This window comes from Dryobates pubescens, chromosome 7 (genome assembly GCF_014839835.1).
Source record: "Dryobates pubescens isolate bDryPub1 chromosome 7, bDryPub1.pri, whole genome shotgun sequence".
Lineage (NCBI taxonomy): Eukaryota > Metazoa > Chordata > Aves > Piciformes > Picidae > Dryobates > Dryobates pubescens.
The window spans coordinates 14,533,628-14,559,096 of NC_071618.1; the positions used below are offsets into that span (position 1 = coordinate 14,533,628).

At 43.1% G+C, this 25,469-nt stretch overlaps 2 protein-coding genes across 3 annotated transcripts in view; both read left to right on the plus strand.

Annotated features, from left to right (window-relative positions):
• Positions 1–5,487, plus strand: part of TMTC4 (transmembrane O-mannosyltransferase targeting cadherins 4) — a 48,752-nt gene extending 43,265 nt beyond the window's left edge. The window contains exons 16-17 of the mRNA XM_009905240.2: positions 1,361–1,430; positions 1,945–5,487. Of these exons, the coding sequence (XP_009903542.1) occupies positions 1,361–1,430; positions 1,945–2,096 (222 nt within the window). The 3' untranslated portion in view covers positions 2,097–5,487. The remainder of the gene's footprint in view (positions 1–1,360; positions 1,431–1,944) is intronic.
• A 4,647-nt stretch (positions 5,488–10,134) lies between these two features.
• Positions 10,135–25,469, plus strand: part of GGACT (gamma-glutamylamine cyclotransferase) — a 33,744-nt gene continuing 18,409 nt past the window's right edge. The window contains exon 1 of one of the 2 annotated variants that reach the window (XM_054162908.1): positions 10,135–10,213. The gene's annotated coding sequence lies outside the window, so the exon portion shown is untranslated. Of the gene's footprint in view, positions 10,214–10,310; positions 10,354–25,469 lie in introns of those variants that run through there. The other variant, XM_054162909.1, reaches the window with a different exon arrangement.

A 25,469-nucleotide genomic window follows, 5' to 3' on the forward strand; every position in this document is an offset into this window, starting at 1 on the left:
AATGTTCTGCAAAAGGAGTTTTTGAGAACCCTAAGGTTTGTAATTTCCTTAATCTGAGAAGATGAAGGCACTTTCTCCATTAGTCTCCCTTGACTGGAAAGTGGCAGCCTCAGCTGTGTTCAGCAATGCTTTGAAAAGACCGTGTAGTTTGAGTTTGAATTTGGACATACTGGGAACCTCTTTAAGCCACTCAAAGTTGAGTGACTCAGTCTTGACATCAGAAATTTCTTGTGCCCTGAGGAACACTGCCAGACTTATTTCATGCTTCACATGAGAAGATGGTGGAACCTAAAATCTCACTGACAAGTTTTCTTTTTCAGTAGAGCCTGTGTTGTGTTTTGAGGATGCAAGCAATAAAAGCTTAGCACAAAGGAAAGGCCTTTTTCCCCAGGTTATTGTTCTCACATACCTCATAGAGCAGGTATGTGCATTCAGACAAAAACTTACCACATTGAGGTAATTTTATCTTTAGGTCATTTGCCTTGAAACTGAATGGGCAGCTTTCCCTGAAACACAGCAGAGCAGAGACTTCTGTGCCAAATTCACTTTCTAAAGCACATAAACTTGCATGCAAGCAAGTAAATATGCTTCATTTGTATTAGGGGGGATGTATCTTCTTTAACTTCTGCAGGAAATAATGCTCTTGAACAAAGTATATTAGCAGCTACTTTGGGAAAATAAAAATGTTTGGATTGGAGAATAAAGTTAGTGGTAAATTGTTCTGTGACTACTGGTGAGTGAGCTCAGGTTTTCTGAGTAATCAGATATCAAGGGTCCTAAGAGTATCCATCACAAGTGGGAGTACGGAAAAGATGACTTGCAAGGAAATGTGAGGAGTATGTCAGTTGGCTTGGTTTTATTTTAAGTAACAGGCATTCATCTGCCCTTCTTTGAGAACCACATTGAAACATCTATTAGAAAGGGGGTTGCTGGAATACTAAAAAGTGTAATGCTAAAAACCATTTTAAAAGGAAAGGTGTCTAAAAGCAGTTTGCTAAGATACTGAATTAATATTAACTTGATTGATAAAGTAGGGAAAATTTCAGTAGGTTTGAAAATACTGTAACTATTAAAAAAAAAACCATTTGCTCATTTCACTAGTGCTTAATAGCTTTCTGCTAAAATAAAAACAGCCTGTGAAAGTAAAAGCATGACACTTCTTTGTAGCATTTTTAGTGTTTTCTTGAGACTGTAGCCACCTGAGCTACAGGGTCGTATGGACTTAGAATGTGTAGGGTGGTATCATATAGATGTGGCAGTTTGGGAGGATTTTTAATTACAGTTGTGGGGTAAATGTTGCATTATTTTACATACTACAAGAGTAGACTGTCCTGTTGACATCTTCTTCTAAATTATTCAGGAATCTGAAGCTTTGTTCCTCAAGGCAATTAAAGCCAATCCAAATGCTGCCAGTTATCATGGTAATTTGGGTAAGAGCCTTTCTAACTCTTATCAGCTGTATTGTTTGTTTTCTTCATATTCATTGTGTTTAAAAAAGAAAAGCAATGTTTTGAGCCTTCTTCCTGCTGGGCAGATTTCTATTTTACTTCCTACAAAAACTGCCAGCCAGATGAACAGGGCACTAAACCAGAAAAGCTGTCACATATGACAGATCAAGAGGGCTGCACAATCCGGCCCATAGGTAGCTGCACTTCAGTGTCTGCAAATTGGTTCATTTACGCTATGCTTGTAAGCTGCAATGAGCTCACCAGATAAGAGCTGCCATTTATGGCTGAAATGCAATTCATTCCTTCATCATTCCCATGCCAGTTCTGTTTCCAGGGTTTGCTCCTGCATTTGGCAACAGAACAAGCAGCTACTGTGCCACCAGCTAGTGAGAGACCCTCACTGGAAACAAATGCTTTAATGTTGTTTTCCAAGTGATTGGCAAGATTGCACATTATTCAACAACATTGCTAATGGAATTCCTCATTGATGTTCCAGCTGTGCTTTATCATCGCTGGGGAAATCTTGACTTAGCAAAGAAGCACTATGAAGTCTCTCTGAAGCTTGACCCCATGGCACCCGGAACCAAGGAAAACTACAATCTCTTAAGAAGAAAACTGGAGCAGTTGCAAAAGAAAGGCGGTGCCTGATGTTTCTTTTCAGGTTGTCCGTGCATGCTGTTTACGATTAACATTACATGGGTACTCCATGTAAAGGATTCAGTCATTACTTCTCAAAAATAATAGCACCACCAGCACTGCACACTTGAATGTCCAATTATGCCCTCCTACAGATCCTAACATTTCAGCTTGAGGGATCATTTTATTTTTACTCTTGAACTGCTTTTAAAAAGACCCTTAGAACATTTTTATAGGTATATGAAAGTAATGCAGATGAAATTTCATAGCTTTCACTTGTAATCTGATATCTTCATCTGACTTCTCAGTAGCAGGATGAATATCAGAAGGTAGTTTTATTTCTGAAAGTGATTCTTTTAAAAGTGCAATTTCCTGTTTAAATCCTGGTCCTTTTGAAGTATGAAGAATATCTGGCCACTCAGTTCTATTAATGCTTTCTACTGCCAATCCCGCAGAGCCAGTGGAAGAATGGATTCTCTCCAGCACATCAGTCTGCTTATGTGAGTTATGCACTTGTGAGTTATGCCCTTGTTCTTGTTTCTGGCTCCACCTTGTGAAGTATCAGATTTGTACAGTACACAAGGACAAGAGTTTCACCAGAAATGTTTGTCAGCCAGTGTACTGCTGAGGTATGCCTGAGTGGAGAAAATACTCTTAGATTAAACTGTTTAGCAGGTAGCAAAGGAAAAAAGTGTGAGGCAACAGAGGAGTCAGAAGTTTCTGTTCTTACAGGCAGCCTCATCTTGCATACACAGCTTGGGCAACAAGTTAGAATTGCTTTAGCTCAGTAGGCCAGTGATTTAAATACAGTATAGTGTCATCTATTGGAGATAATCACTGTGTTCTTGGGAATTCCAGTGCTTTCTAGTTAAGGACATTACACCTTTCATCTCCTACATTGTTAGTCAGAATAGTATTTCTGTAGCAGATGACCTGACCTTGACTGTTGACATACTAACTGGAAGGAACTCAGCTTCACCTTTGCCTCCTGTGGCTCACATGTGTTTGCTGAAGTGGCAGTTAAAATAAGCATAGCTGTTAATGTGTAAACCGATCACGCTGACGTGGGATGATGCATTGACACAATGTTAATTTTCAAAATGTGCTAGGCTGTAAGATGCATTCAAACTCTGGCCTTCCAGAGTTGTTTGTCTTGTGCCAATATTTGCATTCTTGCTTTATGAGGTAGTCACTTGTCTATTTATTTGTTGGAGTTTTTGGTTATTAAGATTAGAAGATTGCTATTGGATGTGAAAACTGAGGAGCTTTACATCTCTTTCCATATTCCTTAAATCTTTCTGATCATGCCCTCCAGGAAGAAACTGATAGTGCAGCATTTGCAGTTAATTTATCCAATGATGTGTAATACTCTCTATACACAAGTCATCCATGTGTGGAACCACTTAAAGTGTTAGGGGAGTATATGCCATAGGACAGAATGTCACAGGACCATCATGTAACCATTCTACATCTATACTATGTTTTGAACCTACAGTAGATTACTTTTACATTATATATTTGTTTGGAAATGATAGTTGTTTCAGGAACTACAGAGCAATACTGTACAACTACCAAAGCATCCTCTGACAGAGCTAGTTTGAGTACTACAAGTAGTGCAGCTACTTTAATGTAATATTCTTGCCAGACTAACTGTCAGTCTAGCCAGCAAAGCTGCGGCAGTGTGGTGCTGTCCACAGCTCTGGCTTTGAATTAATTTATTTGTCTACATTATAAAGTATGTTGTCATACCAATTTTAATTGATATACGGGAGACATGTATTTGTGTTAGTGCAGTGCTGCCCTTCTGTAAATAGAGCCTGGCTTTAGGCAGGACTAATTAGTTTATCCAGGGTACTAAGGTGATGCAGTTGTTTCCATTTCTTCTGGTTTCTGGACAAATTTTTCAGAAACTGGCTTCTGAATATATTTGCAGGATGTAAATAGGCACTTAGATAAGTATCTTATCCAGCAGAACACTGCACCAGTATGGACACTCATCTTCTGATAACCAGCATAGTTTAGTCAGTCCCAACTTCTGTACCTGAAACATGCTGGAGTAGATAGGCCCTGCAGTGCAAACAGCAGACTTCTAAGGCTTTCCTTACATAGCCTACAGATAACAGAGGACACTTCGCTACTTCAGTCATGAGTTACTGAAGAGTTTGGATCTGGCTGAATGAGCTAGTCTATAGCAGAAGATAAATGTGTTTAATATAATAAGATCTTTTCTGTATATTTGAAATATAACACATTGAGTTTAAATTATTATTCTCATCATGAAGTTCACATATATAGTTTCCCCTGTTGCCAGTTATATTATGATACTAGCTTTACAGAAATCCATGAGATCAATATTGTATATCGAGTGGGAATTCTCTCTAGATCATTTTAAACCAAAATTACAGGAATTCCTCTGTGGAAGTCAGTTTGTCCTCCTACTCAAGCATCTTAGATGGAAGAGACATGCCATCAGAATGGATGTTTTGTTGGTATTTGAAAATGGTGTTTACTCTTCAATACAGACAACATAATTTCTTTTTTATTTATTTTTTGACTACCTGTATATATTTTTTGAGGGTTTATTTGGTTTATTTCATTTTCAGTACTACAGGACTTCTTGTATGATTGTATCTAAGTGTAATGTTGAGGCAGAATTGGGTTCAAAAGAAGTAACAACCGAGATTGCTTTTATTAATAAAATTTCCTTAAGACTTTCAAGAATGCTAAATATTTTTTTACTTTATTTTCAGAAATATTGTGAGTGCAAATAATACTGTGAATTTTCTTTAAATGGTTGTGTTAACCCTTTGTTTTTTCATACTTCATAACTGACTACAGAAATAGTACAGAACATACACCCTGAAAGACAGGAAGGTGAACAAGAAGTGGCTTGGTACATAACTGTTGTTACAAACATGATTTATCTTTCCAGTGTGCTGGATTATATTTTTTCCCCCCACATTACCATTCTACCATTGCTAATTACAGAAGATTAAAGTTCCCTGCTTATCAGCTGCCCTGCTTGATTCTGTAGTGGAATTAGGAAACCTGGATTATTTTTTTATTTCTCTCAAGGATTGCTTGTTCAAATACAGTTCTGAAGAGAGAAATACAGAATGATTCAATTCACAGAATGGAGTCAGAAAAATACTCACAGTGATTGCTATGGATTACACTCTTCACCAAAAACTTCCAAGGGAATTCTCTAATTGTATGTTCTCTCTTGTTTAGACCAATGTACATGAATTTTCCTGGCATTTAATACGTAGGATTTAAACTTTAGAGATGTGGGTTATGTGTATGAGCAGTCAGAAATGAAGGTCTTCAAACTTTTGAATGCTTTGTTTAAAAATACTGGGCTTATTCAGTGGGAATTGTTTCCTTCATATTTGCAATACCTGCATCTGAGCTGTTCAGCTGTTATCCTAGGTTTTTTGTGTAGTCACTGGCAGGAGAAAAAACCAAAACAAACCAAAACAAACCCAAACAGGTAACCTGAAACATGATTCACCTGAAGAAAACATCTTTAGGATCTCAGGCATCATGTACTTGAGACAAGTATTCCTCTTCACTAACTTCAAAGGGTAACTAAGATGATACACTCATCTATGCAGAAGATCTCACTGCTGCTCTCAGTTGAAGCAATCTGGGCCCGTACACCTCTATCATTCCCTCACATTATCCGCACCAAGAATATTAAAAGATTGGCATTGAAGCAGATTGGCAGGTACTTGCTTTGAGAGTTGGAGTTGGAGTTACAGTAGCTACATGAGGGAATAGGATGAAACACATTAAGAGAGCTTTGGTTTCTCCAGACAGTTAAATTTAAATGACTGATAAAGCATTTGAATGTCAAATCCCTGCCTATAGAAACAGAACACTCAGGTCCAGTTCAATCCATGGTTAGCTTGTCTGTGATCACAGGAAAAGGTAACAACATCTTACTGAATTGACATTTAGTGTTCTTCACTTGAAAAGCAACTGTAAAATTGCAAAGGTGAGAATTTTTTTCTGAAATTGAAGTTTCTGTGTCAAGCTATAGCTGTTAGAGTGTTAAATGTGATAGCATAGCCTGTTTCTATATGGTGTGGGGGTGTTAGGTTAAATGCCATCATATTTATTTGCTAATTCCTGCTTGTGTTCCACATTTCACATGAGCATAGGTGCATTTGCATACCTGTCATTACATGTAGATTCCCATGTGCTTCTTGGTTTGCCTTTTCACTGACTGTGCTTCCTTCCACAGCTCTTGATGTGTCTCTAGCAAATGTGTGTTTATGAAGGCATGTTTAATTGGAACAGGCTACAATTTGCTAGAAACAGAAGTGAGGTCAAATGTCTGAATTTCTGTTGACATAAATGCTGAGGGAGCCAAACATCTGCCATGTATTACCACAAGCAGCAGGTACCACTAGTAGTGGGTACTTCAGACTGTGTGCTGGGCTCTGCTATGCTGTGAAGTGGTTGTACATAGGTGTACTGTTATAAACACAGCAACCCAGATGCTGTGCTTTAAGGGGAAAAGCCACTCCAAAGAAGAGGATTTGTGTAGTTGCATGCACTGTGGAGCACTGGAGGACTGATACCTGTGTATTAGAGAGCTGCACTACAATATTGTGGCATGAGTGTTACATTGTGTGTCAGTGAAAATACATGCCAAGCAGTTCAGGGCTTTTAAAAGTACCTATTTTTGTTAGAAAAACAATCCCTACAGACAATTACATTGGTAGCTTGTGATCACTGAATTAAAGTGTGTTTTAATGTAGTGTTAACCATTTAGATTGCCAGTGGTACATTACAGTTTATTTTCAGCTGACCCATTTGTAATGGAGTCATGTAATAAATCTGCATTTTGCTATCTTTTTTTATAGATTTTAATCATAGAATTGTTAGGCTTGGCAGGGACCTTAAGGATCATCTAGTTCCAACCCCCCTGCCATGGGCAGGGACACCTCACACTACATCAGGTTGCTGAGAGCCACATCTAGCCTGGCCTTGAAAACCTCCAGGGATGGGGCTTCTACCACTCGCATGGGCAATCTGTTCCAGTGTCTCACCACTCTCATGGTGAAGAATTTCTTCCTTCCAATCTGAATGTACCCATTTCTATTTTTTCCCATTCCCCCTAGTCTATCATTACCTGACACCCTAAAAAGTCTCTCGACAGCTTTCTTGTAGCCCCCTTAAGATACTGGAAGACCACAATAAGGTCTCCTCAGAGCCTTCTCCAGGCTGAACAGCCCCAACTCTCTCAATCTATCTTCAGCCCTCTGATCATCCCTGTGGCCCTTCTCTGGACACATTCCAGCATGTTCTGATCCTTCTTGTAATAGGTGCTCCAGAAGTGGATGCAGTACTCCAGATGGGGTCTCCACTGGAGTGGATTAGAGAGGGAGAATCATCTCCCTCAACCTGCTGGCCCCACTTCTGATGCAGCCCAGGATGCAATTGTCTTTGTGGGCTGCAAGTGCACACTGGTGGTTCATGTTGAGCTTCTCATCCACCAGCACCCCCAAGTCCTTTTCTTCAGGGCTGATCTCAAGCCAGTCACTGACCAGCCTATAGTGGTCCTTGGGACTGCCCCAGTCCAGATGTAAGACTTTGCACTTGTGTTATGAATTTATGGATTTGTTAATATTTAATAGGTGGAACAATTTTAAAAATCAATAATTTTAGCAATAAAAAATTCCCGTGGAATATACTAATAAAACATATTTACTGGTTCAGAATACTCAGTTGTAGAACAGATACCTCACCAGCAGGCACATGTAACAATTTGTACAATATTAGCAAAAAAAACCAGAAACAACCATCACTTTAAATTGTAAAGAAAAACAAACATCAGCAACATGCCAGCTTTGCCCACAATGGGGGGGACTCTAGAATTCTCTAGGGCAACATACCTTTTAACAGATGCTTATAAAAATCAGATTTCGTGGATTACTCACTGCAAATCACTTCAGTCCAGTACATTCAGTTGCAGCATTTGCAATGCACAGGTCATGGTACCACATGGCACACGTGGGGATTTAAACAAAACCAAAATGGTGTCTAACACGTAAAAGGTGTAGGAATACAGTTTCACTTTCTGTTGGCTTCTGCAGCTTGTTGCTGAGGCACATACAGGGTTTATTTCCAAAGGCTTTATAGCTGAATGCTTTGTAGAAAAGTGGTTGCTGCTAAGGCTTTCAGGGTTTGTTGGCTTTGTAGCTTTGCCTGTTCTGGAGGGATTCTTCCAGCTGCAATTTTTGCAGCAGTTTTTGTTGCTTTTTCCAATAAAACAAAATTGTCCCAGGGGTCTTGGCTCCTCCAGGGTTTGTCTCTTGGCCCAGCAAGAGATGTCTCTCTTCACCTAGACACATCTGTCTCCTCCTGGACTTTACAATACATTACTGCGAGGGGTACTTGCAGTCTTTCTGGGAAAACTGAGGCACAGCTTGGATTCCAAATTGCAAGGCAAGCAAAGCATGGCTTCCAGGGCTTGCAGGGTTAAGGCTTTTGGCTTGCCCCAGATTTGGACAAGGCAAGGCACTCACTCTTTGAGTTAGTATTTATAGACCTTCCAAGACAATGACAAAGATTAAGAAATAGAAACCTGATGCTTTAACCTATAGAATCAGTTTTCTCCAAACATGGCCAAAGGCACACACACCTGGCCCACTTGGACCCCAGGCATGTTCAGACAAGCCTGGGCAAACATGGGCTATCACCTGAAAAAATAGACCTCCTGGCTCCTGCTCCATTGTCTGGTTCAGGGCATTTTTGAGTCTTTTGTCTCTTCAGGACAAATTGGTCTTGTTGAACTTCATGAGGTTGGCTTGGGCCCACCTCTCCAGCCTGTCAAGGTCCCACTGAATGGCATCCCTTCCCGCCAGCATGGCAGCTGCACCCCATCATCTGGTGATAATGGTTTAGGTTTGTAGTGGTTTTGATTCAGGGTTCTGCTATAAGCTGGGAATAAAATCTAGTGGGCATGATAGCCTGCTACTTTGAAAAACAGAAAGACATTCTTTACTGCCAGTTAACAGTCCAAAATCTTGATTCCATGGACAACCCTATAAAGGTTGAATACATGTGCCTTAACAAAAAACAAACAAAACACCAAAACAACACACCACTTGAGGAAAGTAATGGAATACCTAATTAATTCAATCTCGAAAACATCAAAGTGTAGAAGTAATAGCAGGTGATACTTCCTCAAACTCTGAGCAACCTTACTTCAGAGCTGGAATAGAATTACTGAATGCTAATTATATAAGAAAGGGATTCTAAGTCTAATATGACTTACATGTGACTTGACTTCCCAACATAGATGGAACCAAAACCAGAACAGTACTTGCTGTCCCAATAACCAGGCTACAGCATGGGGCTTGTATGCTCCCGTTAAACAAGTACTGAACAGCTCAAACAGAGCATGAGGGTGTCCTACTCCTCCCTTCTGTCCTTGTTCTGTGTGCCAGTCTCAAGATGCTCTGCTGAAGAGCAGACCGACACCTACAGGACCAGTGTGAGGGGCCGTTAGCTGGGAATTGGCCTGATGGAGACAAAACATCCCACTTGTCAGTCTCCAAGTCTTAAAACTTCTGCTTTGGAAGGCTCAAAAGCAACCTGTCTACTGCCGAAGTCCCTTCTGTAGCCAGCCGCAGCAACGGGGCTCTGGTGCTCGATGGCTCGCTGTTGCAGTTTCCAGGACGAAAGGCCCCGGCGCTGCCATGGTGTTTTGGTTTGGACTTTTACCTGTTGCTTGTTTTGCGGGGGAGCGACACTCCCCGGGGCGTGCAGGGCGCTGCACTTTGCTATTACTTTCTTAGCTGACGCGGGCTGCTCGGTTCCCCGGCCTCCGAGCACGGCTGGCAGCTCTGCCCAGGCTTCCGCCGCCCGTCAGGCACTCTCCGGATCGCTCGCAGCCGTTGCCGAGAGCAAACCCCACTTCACCCCCCCACACAGTCACGGACGTTCTGAGCTGCCCTGGCCCGTTGTGGAGGCCCCGCCCCCGGCCGCCCTGCCGCCAGCCCCGCCCCGCCGCTCCGCCCCGCCGCCTACTCCCCAGAGAGGCGCCCCAGGACGAGCACAGAAAGCGGCGGCTGCAGGCGGGAGCGACCTCGCGGAGGCACCGGCAGCACTGGCGAGTGAGTGCCGCGAGACGAGGCAGAATAGCGCACCGCGGGGCGCCCCGGCCCGCCCCTCCTGCACCACGTGATGCGGCAGTCCCGCGCGGTTCGAGCGGCCGATGCCCTTCCGCGCGCCCGCCCTACATTTCCCGCTCGAGGTGACGGCGGCGCGGCCGTGAGGCCTCCTCGCGGCCAATGGGCCGCTGGCGGCGAGGGGCGGGTCCCCGCGGCAGACCTTGGGATTCGCTTTTCCCTGCTGCTGCCTCGTCGCCTGGCTGCTGCTAGCGCTCGGCCGGCCAAGGGGAGGCGACGGGGTGCGGAGTTGGACAGGGCGCCTGTTCAGTTGGGGCCTTTTGGAAAAAGAGAAGGGCTCTACCGGCCCTCCGGCGGGAGGAATGGGACTGCCGGCACCGGTAGAGAGCACCCCGCCGATACTCCCCAGCGTACGGCCGCCGGGCTGAGGGCAGTGGAGGTGGCCGTGTAGTCTGCGGAGCCGGCGGGGCAGCAGGGCCGGTCGGCTCGCGGGAGCTGTGAGCGGCACGGAGCCCTCCGCCGCCGGCCGTTGGTGTGAGAGCTCCCTTGCCGGGCGCCGCGCTGCCGTTGCCCCCGCGGCGACCCGCGTGCCCCAAGCCTTGAAAGGTCGCAGCAGTGTGCCTCGGAGTGCTGGGGGCTGCTGGAAGCCTTGTGCGCCAGTAACGCCCCCTCGCACAGGGAGAGCGTTCTGCAGCTGAGATCGAAACGCTGCTGATGGGTCAAGGGGGCAAGCACCTTATTTTCTTCTACCAGTACCAGAACAAGAGGACACAGTCTCAGGCTGTGTCAGAGGAGGTTTAGGCTGGAGGTTAGGAGGAAGTTTTACACAGAGAGAGTGATTGCCCACTGGAATGGGCTGCCCGAGGAGGTGGTGGGGTCGACGTCGCTGGGGGTGTTAAGGGCGAGGCTTGACAGGATGCTTGGTTGTATGGTTTAGTTGATTGGGTAGTGTTGGATGATAGGTTGGACACGATGATCTCGAAGGTCTCTTCCAACCTGGTTAATTCTATTCTATTCTGGTATCTAGGTGCTTAGAGCGTCCTCCAAACAAAAGCATTTGCTGTGATCCAAATGCTCATTGTAGTAACGTACCTTTACTTTGTAGAGATTAGTGACGTGGATTTGAAGATCAAATAACTGGACGGTGAACAGGGGGAAAAATGGTATAAAGAAGCTGTGACAGTACCTATATCCTTACAAGATAGTGCTTAAGAGCATTTATCTTGTTGCTTGAACCGAATTTGAGTGTTTTAGTAACTTTATTAATTATATTTTCATTATCTGTACTTCTGTTTTAGAGCTAGGTAAATTTGCTTTAGAGTTGAGGTTCATCTAGTTCATCTATGTATCAACTCTAGACAGTTAAGTTCCTCGTTTTTTGCTTCAGGGCTTTTTAATTTGCTACTTCTGTAATTCCTGACATGCTTTCAAGACACTAAGGTAACAACTTACATAGAGCTTAACATACAGAACCACTATAATAAATATTTCCAAGACCAAGTTCTTTCATGTAGAGCCGGCTCGTTTTATATATTCTCTAGATTAAGCAGGTCGTCAACCAGGGAAAACAATTTCTTGACAATTAAAACTGTTTATTGTATGACATAGGGTGTTCAAAGAGGCTTTAAAGTTTGCATGTCTGAAGAACAGGCATTTTTTTCTCCCCCCTGAGAAAAGTCTTAAAAACCTAGGCTGTGTCTGTGAAGTGTCCTCATCTAGCCCTCCTGCCCTTCCTCCATCAAAGTCATATGAAAACTAACATGTCTTTTTTATCCCAGTGTACTATAGCATTCTGCTGCAATCAGTAAATAAAAGCTAGACAGAAACCTCTGCTGCTGTCTTGAAACCTGAATCGTGAAGGGTGTCAGATATTAAAAAAGCCTGACTTCCCATACCTGGCTATGTTTTAAAATCTGCACCCTATTTCTGACAAGTATTAACTTCTTAATACATCTTGTACTTCATGTTACTGGGTTCTTGTAGCCTGTTCAGTCCTCACTTTCTAAATTACTGCGGTGTTCTGCATCAGCTTTGCAAGCATATTTCTATCAGGTGTTAATGAATTTGTTTTTATACCACTAAAACACTGAACAAAGCTTCACTCAGTCATAGAAAGGAATGGGTCGTGTAAAAATCTGTCATGCCATCTATTTCTTACAAATGTGGTGACTTCTTTCTATGTGTGATAAGGGTTGTGGTTTGTTTTTTTTTCCTGATCGTTTTCTTGTATCACTTCAGGGCAGAATTACTGCTTTGAACGTTTCATTTAGGGCAATGCCTGCCTTTTATTCTGTAGAAAGGATCACCATGTCAGTTCGTGCTTTCCTTGGCTGGTGTTTGACATGGAAAGCTAGGTGCCTCCAGAGTGTACGGAGTACAAACCAGGCCTGGTTTTTCAGCAGGCATCCTGCTGCTTCTCCCACCCACTGTTACACTTGAGCACACTTTCTTGGCTTGAAAAAACTGTCTAGCTGGCTTTAGCCCTGCTCTAAGGGGGAGGCTGGGCTAGGTGACCTTCAGAGTTGCAACAGCCCTCTGACTCCTGGTGTATACATTTTCATGACGCAAAAGAAGTTTCCAACTGAAAGTTACTTTCATCTGACTGCTGATGTAACCAAGACTTTTGCTTTTTCTGCTGCTGTTCTTGTGGTTGTGTTTGCTCTTCTTTGGGAATTTTTGGGAAGTAAGATTATATGACTACCTGATCTACATTTTTAATTTGGGAGTGTGGGTACAGATGTGAAGGTGCAGTCATGAAAGTGTTGTGAAGTGAAGTAAGGAAATAATACATTTTAGGGGTATGTTGTGGCATCTGCCTTCTGCTGGCACTAGTACACTTTCAGTCTCTCATGGATTCACTAGTACACTTTCAGTCTCTCATGGATTGACCAAATTATTTTTCTCTGTAATCATAAGCAACATTAATAGTTACTGTCCATAGGAAAAAAATACACTTTATTTCACTGGAGTTTTTATCATCTCTCTTTTTTTCTCTTCCTGATCAAGACTTACTGTATGTCTCTCATGCTCTAAAAGCATAGGTGCTTTGAACATGATCTTTTCATAGCTTTCTTAAGTAGAACTGAATGTGAAATTTGCATGACACTTCAAGCAACGTGAATTGCTTAAGCAGAGTACACATGCAATGATAAGATGCATTTTCTATATGAACTCATTCTTCTTCCCATCTTTCAGAATATTTAATGGCACTGTTCATAGATCATTTAATAAGAGACAAGGGAAATACAGGGATATAGTAATGTCATCGAGTTTGCGAATGTAATACCTTTTTCATTCTGTCTCTCTGAAGAGTGCCTCTAATACCTTTTTTTATTAAAAAAACCCCAGCTGCTCAAGCAGTAGTAGGTCTTTGTTCTTAAATAGGATCTGTAACTATTTAGAATTTTCTGATCTTTTTTATTCCAAAAGTTTAAAAACATTTGGGGGATCATGTGAGATAAGAGTTCTCCTATTTTCACTTGTAAATCCCAATTAACACTGAAGACAAACAGACTATCAGGATAATAGATCATTCTATTTATTTAGCATTGCACTGGCTTAAAGACGCTGATGGAGAGGAATCAATACAGCTGACCAATATGATCTAGTATTGTTCCAGTGTTGTTCACGTATAGTGCAAGCATAGTACAGGGGATAGTAATGCAGACAGGCTAATAAAGAAGTGCGTAGAAGTAGTGCATAGTAAGGGAACCTTTACAACTTATATAAACTCGGAGAGCATTGCTGGCGTGGCTTCATTGGTTCCTCACGAGTGACCACACACCGTACTACTATTGATTATTGGTTAAACTACTAATAACACGTGAGGTGGTTGATGCACGTGTGCGTCCTGTTATTCTGAGATAACTCTCTGTGTTTATAGCTACCAGTGTCCTGCTTTAGTTACACGGCGCAGGCACAGCACTATTCTGCTACACTGCTAGCCACTTCCGCACCCATGCTGGACACGGCCTACCATCATGTCAGGCTCTAGGCCTACATTGCCAGGTTGCTCACACTGCTTATTGCAACCATTACCACACTGGCTTTCAAGAATGCCCTGTACATTAAGATTTTGCATCATTGTGACTTTTTTCTAACCGTGTTAGCTATTTGCTCTTAACATCTTGAGAAAACATTGAATATCACTGTCACTCCTGATTTCTGTCTTACAAGACACCTCTTTTCCTTTGTACATAACCACCTTTCTCTACAGTAGTTTGAGTGTGCTGTAATTGTTCATGTCCTTTACTAACAGCTGGAGTTACTATTGTATTGCTGATATGCAGACAGAAGTTCTTGGCCATGCAGAATCACTTTCTCAGCCTTTCCCTAAAGGCTTGCCTTTTTCCAGTGCCATTGTAACTATTGCTATAATACCAGAGTAATTACAAGTCTGTTTTTTCTTTATCTTCTTTTACTCTGCTTACCTTGTCTAGCCTGATAGTCACACAATTTCTGTCATAATATAATTTAGGTTGCACAGGACCTTGGGAGTCTTTAGTTAAACTTCCTTATTCAGAGCAGGGTCACCTCTGTGGGCAGATGAGGCTGTTCAGGACTTTATCCTATATGTCTTGAAAATCTATAGGGATAGAGGCTACATGAGCCTTCTGGGCAGCTCGTCTACATAATGAAAACTCTTTTCCTTGAATCAAATCTGGGCCATTCATACCTTGATTTGTAGCTCCAACTCCCACATGCACCACTTTGAAGAGCTTAACTGTGTTTTCTAGATAAGCTCCTCACAGGTGTGAGAAGACTGCTGGGAGGTCACCACAAAGCCATCTCTTCTCAGCCTGAACAGGCCAAGTTTTCTGAGCCTCTTTGCACAGAGCACATGCTCTTGCCCCATGACTGCCCAAACACAGGCAGTTCATCGATCTTCTTTGTGTGGGTGTGTGTGTGAAACTGGATGCAGTATTGCAGGAGTGGTCTAGTGAGTGTCAGGTAAAGGGACATCATCACTTCCCTCAATATGCTGATTGTGCTCCCATTAATACAGTGCTGGGTACTCGCCATCTTTGCTGCTTTTTTTGTTCAGCAAGGTGTATTCATGAGTCTTAAGGATGAACAAAGTAAATCACTGAGACATCAGAGGAAACCTGGATCTCAGTCATCATCATCTTGACTGCTGTGCTGCACTTTTGTCTGAGTCTTTGATCTTCAATAATAGTCAGGGTTTTAACTTTTCTCTAAGCGAGAAAAGATATGTAGATACTTACTTGTCTAGAATTCTCCCAGTTTACTTACTTTCCACAGATCTCAGGAATGCCTGTCGGCATTATGTTACTTTCTGCTAACATCATGGACAGCTCACCGTTTTGGAACTATAATGCAAGAGACTTCTCTACAAATATTTTTTGGGGGCTGATCTAGACTGAGTCTTCATAGAATTGTTTCAGTTGGAAAAGACCTTTAAGCTCATGGAGTCCAGACATCAACCTAAGACCATCATGGCCATTAAAGCATGTCCTGAAGTGCCATGTCCACAAGTTTCTTGAACACTTCCAGGGATGGTGACTCTACCACCTCCCTGAGCAATGTATTCCAATGTCTAACCACTCTCAGTAAACAAACATTTCCTAATATCCCATCTAATCCTCCCCTGGCACAATCTGAAGCTATTTCTTCTCATCCTGTCAGCTGATGCTAGGGAAATGAGACTGACCCCCGCCTCACTACAACCTTCTTTCAGCTAGTTGTAGAAAGCAATGAGCTTCCACTCACTCTTCTCCAGATTGAATAACCCAAGTTCCCTCAACTGCTCCTTTTAAGACTTGTTCTCTAGACTCTTCACAAGTTTTGTTGGCCATCTCTGGACATGCTCCAGCAAGTGATAGAAGCTCTCCTCAGCAGCTTAGACCCCCACAAGTCCATGGGACCAGATGGGATCCATTCTGGGGTGCTGAGAGAGCTGGCAGATGAGCTGGCCAAGCCACTCTCCATGATTTTTCATCAGTCCTGGCTCACTGGAGAGATCCCAGATGACTGGAAGCTGGCCAACGTGGTACCCATCCACAAGAAGGGCCGGTTGGATGAGCCAGGGAATTACAGGCCTGTCAGCCTGACCTCAGTGCCAGGAAAGATTATGGAACAGGTCATCCTGAGTGCAATCACACAACACTTAGAGGATGGCCAAGGGATCAGGCCCAGCCAGCATGGGTTTAGGAAGGGCAGGTCCTGCCTGACCAACCTGATCTCCTTCTATGATCAGGTGACCCGCCTGGTGGATGTGGGGAGGCCTGTGGATGTAGTCTACCTGGACCTCAGCAAGGCCTTTGACACCGTTCCCCATAGCAAACTCCTGGCCAAGCTGTCAGCCCATGGCTTGGATGGGAGCACACTGCGATGGGTTAGGAACTGGCTGGAGGGCCGAGCCCAGAGAGTGGTAGTGAATGGTGCCACATCCAGCTGGCAGCCAGTCACCAGTGGTGTGCCCCAGGGATCAGTGCTGGGCCCCATGCTCTTTAACATCTTTATTGATGATCTGGATGAGGGCATCGAGTCCATCATCAGTAAATTTGCTGACGACACCAAGCTGGGCGCAGGAGTTGATCTGCTGGAGGGTAGAGAGGCTCTGCAGAGGGACCTCGACAGGCTGGACAGATGGGCAGAGTCCAACGGCATGAGATTTAACACATCCAAGTGCCAGGTTCTGCACATTGGCCACAGCAACCCCATGCAGAGCTACAGGCTGGGGTCAGAGTGGCTGGAGAGCAGTCAGGCTGAGAGGGACCTGGGGGTGCTGGTTGACGGTAGACTGAACATGAGCCTGCAGTGTGCCCAGGCAGCTAAGAGGGCCAATGGCATCCTGGCCTGCATCAGGAACAGTGTGGCCAGCAGGAGCAGGGAGGTCATTCTGCCCCTGTACACTGCACTGGTTAGGCCGCACCTCGAGTACTGTGTCCAGTTCTGCGCCCCTCAGTTTAGGAAGGATGTTGACTTGCTGGAACGAGTCCAGAGAAGGGCAACAAAGTTGGTGAGGGGTTTGGAACATAAGCCCTACGAGGAGAGGCTGAGGGAGCTGGGGTTGCTTAGCCTGTAGAAGAGGAGACTCAGGGGTGACCTTATTAAACTCTACAACTACCTGAAGGGAGGTTGTAGACAGACAGATGTTGGTCTCTTCTCCCAGGCAAGCAGTACCAGAACAAGAGGACACAGTCTCAGGCTGCGCCAGGGGAGGTTCAGGCTGGATGTTAGAAAAAAGTTCTATACAGAAAGAGTGATTGCACATTGGAATGGGCTGCCCGGGGAGGTGGTGGAGTCGCCATCACTGGAGGTTTTCAGGAGAAGACTTGATGGGGTGCTTGGTGCCGTGGGTTAGTTGCTTGGGTGGTGTTGGATTGGTTGATGGGTTGGACGCGATGATCTTGAAGGTCTCTTCCAACCTGGTTTATTCTATGTATTCTATGTATATCTGTGTCTGTCTTGTTGTGAGGTGTCCAAACACAGTATTTGAGGTGCAGCCTCACCAGTGCCAAGTACAGGGACACAATCACTTCCTGACTCCTGCTGGCTACACTGTTCTTGATAGAGGCCAGGATGCTGTTTGCCGTCTTGCCCACCTGAACACACTGCTGTCTCATAGTCAGATGTCTGTCAACCAGCACCCTGAGGTGCTTTTCTGCTGGGCAGCTTCCTAGCCACTCTGCCCCAAACCTGCAGCATTACATGGGCTTGTTGTGGCCCAAGTGCAGGACCCAGCACTTGGCTTTGTTAAACTTCATACAGATGACCTTGGCCTATCACTCCAACCTGAGCCTGTTTTACACAGCTCTCTTGTGTGTCTCCTTATTCTAGGTATCAGCCTGTAGCTCTGCGGCTTTCTGCATCACAGGGAGTAAAAGCTGTTTATGTATCTAATGAAACAGGTCATTTGATAGGTTTTTACCTTCTTGTATGCAAGAAGGTCCAGTTTGCATACAGGACTTTATTTAAGGTTTTACTGTTTCTATGGACATAATACTGATAAGAATCCTGGATTTGTATCTCACCAATGTCCTCCACTTCTATCTACTTCTTTAGATGACAGATGTGTGTTTGAAACGTGTGCTTCATTTGAAGGCAGCTCACATCAACTGGTGAAGCTGAAATGATTCTGAACAAATTAATTTCAGGAAATTAAAGTTAATTGATTCATAAGAAATTGTTAATTGCATTTTTTCTGAATTCTTCTACATTGAACCCAAGTGTTTGTTGTTTAGCTGTGTATTAAACAGACTACACTATGGGCACTGAATTTCAGCACTGAAATCAGTGTACAATTTTAATTTTGTCTGGCTGTTCTGTCTACTCTCAGTTCCATAAGTAACAGCTTTGTTGCCACTTGAATCTCAGAATGTGTGAATTTTTCTAGAAATAAAAGGTAACAGGTTAGATTATTTCCTATCAGAAGAGGCATGGTCTACATACACAGTAATACTGAAAGCTAGAAGGAAAATAGAAATAAATCCATTTTCTTCAAAACATTGCTGAGAAAAATGATAGTGGAAGTCAGAATATGAGTAGTGACTGAGAAATAAGTGTATTTGGTTTGGTTTATATTGGAAGATTTTGGTGGTTTTGACATTTAGATGAACAGAGGATTCATGATAGCTGTGATGTGAGAGTAAAGTCATGATAGAATGCCATTAGCCAGTAGTGCCAGTAGAAGAAATTATGTGTTGTTTTCAAGTAGAGGGAGATGGTAGGTACACAGGCCAAAGTACATGGCCTCTTGTGTTGTAGTTGTCTTCATTTTCTTTTTATTCTCTAAACTCACTGTTCTGTTGTTGGCTTTGTTCTTTTAAGCTAATTTAACTAGTAACATGACCTGAAATTCACTGTGGGTGCTAGAATAAAACATTTTGGATTCTGGTAGCACATAGGATGTGCTTGAAGACCAAAGGCATGTGTTTAAGGATGTTTAATATTTAACATCTATAGTTGGAATTCCTAAACTAGAACTTACAAAATAATTGGCATCAGAAGAAAGAAAATCTGCAGGCACAAGTGTTGGCTAGTCTAGAAATGCAGTTAGAAGATCTTGCCCAGTAAAGCATCTTTCAGGTGTCCAGCGAAGGGTTATTTGCCTCCTCTTTGGCATCCCTCTAATTTTGGATTGTATGACACCATGTATTGCTCATCTTTATGCAGTCCATCTCAGTGCTGCTAGGCATTGGCCTTCTGTTTGTCCTCCTGCATAGCTCCTGCCTCCGTTTTGTAATGTCATTGTTCTGGCCTGTGTTTTTTCCTTGCTTTTCCTGTATTCAAGCAGTTATGGGGCTATACACTGTCAATATGTGAAATGAGTCTTTTATAGGTGGGGCACAGCTTGAGACTGTGTCCTCTGGTGCTGGTTGCCTGGGAGAAGAGATCAACCAAATTATCATATCTGCAATATGAAAGTAGTGCTGGAGAAGAAAATAGACTAAACTAAAAGAAGCCTTGATTTTTTTTTTTAATGTATATTCAGCGTTATAGCTGTGTTTATGTACAATATGTAAACCAAGGTGGCTGTCTTGGTAAACCCTGAAGGGCATCAGTGCATGTAGCATTCTCCCTGGGAAGCAGAAGCTTCAGAGAGCTGTGCAGCTGTTCTTGAGACTGCGGTGATGCGGTCTTGCACTTGCCTTCTTTTGTCGACCAAAGATGCACAGCTGGCCTGTAACTGCTCCACCTTTAAGGCATGCACACTTGTGTGTGCTGCATCCAAGCAACAACAGTTCAGCACTAACAACGGTCTTTGCACCATCTCTTAGAAAGTTGAAAAAATACACTAAATCCTTTTGTCTCAAGTTCTCCAAGCCACGTCTCTTAGGAGCACTTAGTGTTGTTTGGCCTTTTGAAGTTGGATCACGGTGCAGAAAGCAATGGAAGATTCATGGGGGTCAGAGAACATTCGGTGTAGTGCCTCAGGATTCTATCTCCGAATGTATTTGGAAGGTGCTGTGTGAAGCAGGAACAGATGGAAATCTCACATTTCATTCTCTTTTTAGAGTCCTTGCTGTTTGGGAAAACTAACCTCAAAAATCAGCTAATTAGAATAGAATAGAGTTAACCGGGTTGGAAATTACCTTCAAGATCATCGAGTCCAACCTATCACCCAACACCATCTAGTCAACTAAACCATGGCACCAAGTGTCTCATCCAGTCTTTTCTTAAACACCTCCGGTGATGGTGACTTCACCACCTCCCTGGGCAGCACATTCGAATGGCCAATCACTCTTTCTGTGAAGAACTTCTTAACATCCTGCTTAAACCTCCCCTGGTGCAGCTTGAGACTGTGTCCTCTTGTTCTGGTGCTGGTTGCCTGGGAGAAGAGACCAACCCCCACCTGGCTACAACCTCCCTTCCCTGTTCCTGATACAGGCCAGGATGCCATTGGCCTTCTTGGCTGCCTGGGTGCACTGCTGGCTCATGTTCAGCCTACTATCAACCAGTGCCCCCAGGTCCCTTTCTGCCTGGCCACTCGATGTGTTAAATCTCATGCCGTTGGACTCTGCCCATCTGTCCAGCCTGTCAAGGTTCCTCAGCAGAGCTCTCCTGCTCTCTAACAGATCAACACCTGCCCCTAGCTTGGTGTCATCTGCAAGCTTACTGATGATGGACTCAATCCCCTCATCCAGATCACCAATAAAGATCTTGAACACAGTGGGGCCCAGCACTGATCCCTGTGGGATACTACTAGTGACTGGCTGCCAGCTGGATGCAAAAGCAGCGCCTTACCCCTGGTAGGCTTACGCAGTAGCTGTGATAAGAAGCTATCCTCCATACACTCTTAAGAATGTTCTAGACTGCTTCCTTTTTGCTGTGTTAAGTTCCCAGCAGATATCAAGCAGGTCAGAGTTGCTTGTAAGAACAAGGTCTGGGGATCTTGCGATAGCCTCTAGCTGCCTATAAAATGATTCATCAACCTCTTCATTCTAGTTGTGTGGTCTATAACAGACTCCAACCAGGATGTCAGGCTTGTTGGCCTTCCCTCTAATTCTCACCCACAGGCACTCAACTTGCATAATGTACCATTTATAAACAGATAGGGTGTGGGATCTAGAAACCTCCTGAGGCAGTAATAATCTAATGACTGGACCACAGTCAGTCTCCTGTGGTCTCCATGAGAGCATTTCTATACATAGCATGTGAATCAAACTGTCATTTATTTTTACTTTTCACAGTGGAGATAAGAGATTATCCCATCTAGTTCTTTGTCAGAATGCAAATTTGGCAGTTAGTAGTGGTATTTCTGACAGGGATTTTAGTGACTTGCTGTTGAGAATAGTTAGTAATGAAGGATTCCCAGCCTTTCTGGATGATCTAGCTATCTAGGCTCTTCCTAGGCATTGTTCTTACCAGTATAGTTTAGTCTTTCCATTAAACAGTCTTTGCAAACAGTATTTAACCAAAGCATCAACAGTTGTCAAATCATGTTTTTCTAAATTGCTTGTGGGAATAGGTAGGGAGGCTTTAAGAAAGCTTCAGGTGCCATTTCCTCCATGTTTAAGATTGGTCCACCCCCATGAGTACATCAAGAAGGGGAAGACTAGGGAAAATAGGTGTCTCTGCTGAATGAGGTGGGTGCTCTGGTGGTAGAGGATACAGAGAAGGTGGAGATACTCAAATGCCTTCTTTGCTTTAGTCTTTAGTGTTAAGACCAGTCTTTAGGAGTCCCAGTCCCTGAAGGTAAGAAAGCAAGCTTGAGGAAGGAAGACTCCTTTAGTCGAGGAGGACTGGGGTAGAGATCATCTAGGCAAGTTGAACACCCACAAATCCATGGGCCCTGAGGGAATGCAGCCAGGGAGCTGGCCAATGTTATTGCTACAATGTTCCCCATAATTTTTTGAAAGGTCTTGGAAAACAGGAGGTGACTGGAGGAAGGCCCATATCACTCCAGAGTTCAGAAAAGGGGTTGACCTGCTGGAAAGCAGCTCTACATAGAAGGACCAGTTAACCGTGGGCCAACAATGTGCTCTTGTGAGTAAGAAGGCTATTGGTATCCTGGGGTGCATTAAGAAGAGTGACCAGCAGGTCAAATAAGGTTCTCCCTCTCTGCTCTAGTGAGGACATGTCTGAAGTATTGTGGCCAGCTTTGAGCTCCCTAGTTCAAGAGGAACAGGGAAATACTGGAAGGAATCCATCAGATGGCTATGAAGATGATCAGGGGACTGGAGCATTTCTCTTAAAAGGAAAGGCTGAGAGACCTCACAGTAGAACATGGGAAGTTCCACCTAAACATACCAAAAAACTTAACTTCGAGATTGCCAGAGCAGTGGAACAGGCTGCCCAGAGAATCATAGAATCATAGAACATTAGAGGTTGGAAGGGACCTCCAGGGATCATCAGGTCCAACCCCTCTGCCAAAGCAGGATCACCTAGGGTAGTCCCCACAGGAGTGCATCCAGGTGAGTTTTGAATGTGCCCAGAGAAGGAGACTCCACAAGCTCCCTGGACAGCCTGTTCAGTGCTCTTAAGCAGATAAATTCTTCAGTTTAACCTGCCTGCAGCAAAGTGAGTAAACTTTCTGATTTTCCAGTTCAAGTAAATAAATACCCAACCAACAATCTTCAAAAATCTGTCAGCCCTAACAGCTGAAACAGGTTAAACTCAATTCAAAGCCTTTCCAGCTCTTAACAGGGCAAGACTTCTTGAAGGCTGTTAAGAGTTTCAGTGTGGGTAGGTATTTGGTGCAAAAGCTACATAGATGCTTCAGCTGTGAGTCCTAAATTTTTTTTTAAAGTACACTGACAGAGAGGTATATATAATTTAAGACAAGGCATCACCAAGGTGAGCTGTATTTTTCTGCACTGCAACTCAGGCAACCAGACAGTTAGCTGATGCAGCTGGAGAAAGGGCTCTGTTTCAAAAATGCTTGTATCTGGTTCTAGTTCTTTCTTTGTTGTTTTACTCTTTACAGAGTTACACTTGGCTTTCCGCTTCATTGACAAGCAAGCAGGATGTGCAGCAGCAGCAGGTCATGGAATCTCTTTTGGTGGAGACTTTCAAAACCTGCCTGGACACATTGCAGTGCAAGCTGCTGTAGGCAAACCTGGTTTAACACAAGGGTTGGACAAGGTCATCTCCAGAGATTTCTTTGCCTCCTGTGGAAGGGGAAATTTCAACCCACCACACCTACCTTTCTGTAGTACCATGAGCAAGAGTCAAAACTTGTACTATCAGTGAAATAAATAGTCCAGATAGATGGCTTCCAGCATCTGGACATCTTTCCAGCTTTAGAGGTAGGAAAGTTCCTCCCTGTGTATTCCAAATAATAGTTTTTATTTGTAGAAGATCTGCATCCTTTCTTTGTTCCATAGGAACCAACACTGGAAATAGTGAGCATCTCTGTCCAAGTGGTGTTTCCTAGTGTCTGTTTTGGCAGGCTGCTGCTGATCAGCCTCACCCAGGCAGTTTGAGCTGCTCAGCCTCTTCAGCTGAGCACCAGTTAGACAGGATGTGTCAGGCTACTCTGCTGAGCAGCTGTAGGCCAACCTTGTTGACATGTGTTACTTCACTAGTTGTTTAAACACATTGTGATCCAGTGATCACTGAATGGTTGTATATTTTGAAGAAAATGGGTCTTTAAGACCTGGGGTTTGTGTTGTTGGGGTTTTTTTTTTGGGGGGGGGTGGTATTTGTTTTGTTGTTTGTTGGGGGGGTGGGGGTGTTTATTGGTTGGATTGGGGTTTTTTGGTGTTGTCTCTTATGAAAAGGAGTGAGGGGATAGGGAGTCCTAAAATAATTGACACTTTGTTTTACAGAAAACTTCTGGTGGTTGCTTTTCTGTTGTTGGGGTTGGTTAGTTTTGGGTGTTGGGGGTTTTTTGTTTGGCTTTTTTGGTGGTAGGGTTTTTGTTATTGTTAGTGGTTTTAGTTGTTGTGCTGAAAAAAATTGAGAGAACAAGTGAGTGGTGGTGTTAGACTAAACTCATGCATATGAAAACCTGTCTGTGTTAGATGACCAGACTTAGGGAGTCTCTTTTAAAAATTGTTTGTTAGCATCAGTTCAAATCAAGCAGTTGTGGGAAAGATCCTTTTTGTTAATTACTCTGATCTCTCTTCTTGGTCTTCAACTTTTTTCTGCTTTCCATGACTACATTTTTTTTATATGGGGTTTTGTTACTTGATAGCACTATTCAAGGTTTCATTGGTTGCCTCTCTTTGGTTTAGGTAATTTTATCTTCTGTCATTAAAAAGCTGGCCCCATGAACGAGTTGAGAGCTCATGTCTTGCTGGAGCATAGGGATCTTCTCCAGACATTCCCTACAGATCCTAGATATATTTCCTGTATATATTTCCTGTATCAGTGTTAGCCTTTCTGTGGATTTTAAAGCTGGAACAATGGTTGCACTGAAACCTTAAAATCCCCTATCTGTAAAAGTCCCTGTATCTTACTGAAATTACATTGGAAACTTTTGGAAAGTCTGCTGTAGAAGACTGATGCATGATCAGTGAAAGCGTCAGTCTGAATATGTTTTTACAAAATTAATTACAAATAACTTGACTATTTCTTCCTCTCTCTGCAGAATTTTCTTCCAAAAGAGAGAATCCAGAAGCTTCAGATTCTGAAGTATTGCATTCATTTGTTATGATGCAGTATTTCTAATCTTCCTTGTGTAACAAGCTTTTGATTTTTCTTCCAAAAGTTTGGAATTCTTTCATTCATTTATTTTTACAGATTTTGGGGTGGGGTTTTGTTTGTTTGGTGGGGTTGGTTTGTTGAAAAAAGCCAACCCATAGCACAGCTTGCATCTTATACCAGTTGATCTAACTGCCTGCCATAATTCCATTTGGGTTTTAAAATAAGCATCAAAAGCTGAGAAAACTTTCACTCTCATATGCCCATTTTTTGAAGTTCAAAGGAAATAACTGCATGTACTTTGTCATTACTTTAATGAAATACAGAATCACCCTTTCTGACTGTGCATTTTCTATGAATTTGTCAATGTTTTATCAGCTCTGTCTTGCTGATAGAATGGAAGGAAAGACTGAGATTAATTAAATCTTTGATGTTCAGTTTTTTATTTAGTATCTTGGAGAGCCAGGGAGCTCCAAACAGTAATCAAAATCACTCCCCTCTGTCTGTTCTCAGTGGAACCATTATAATAGCCAGTTAAAATAGCCCTAGACTGGACAGAAAAGTAGTAGCAATTAGCCACTACAAAAATTGATTGCAATTGGTTGAATTCTGGTGTGTCAGACCTTACCAGTTAAAGCCTCTTTGCAAAGCAGGTGTTAAGATTTAGGTTGCTCAAATATGAGGATAC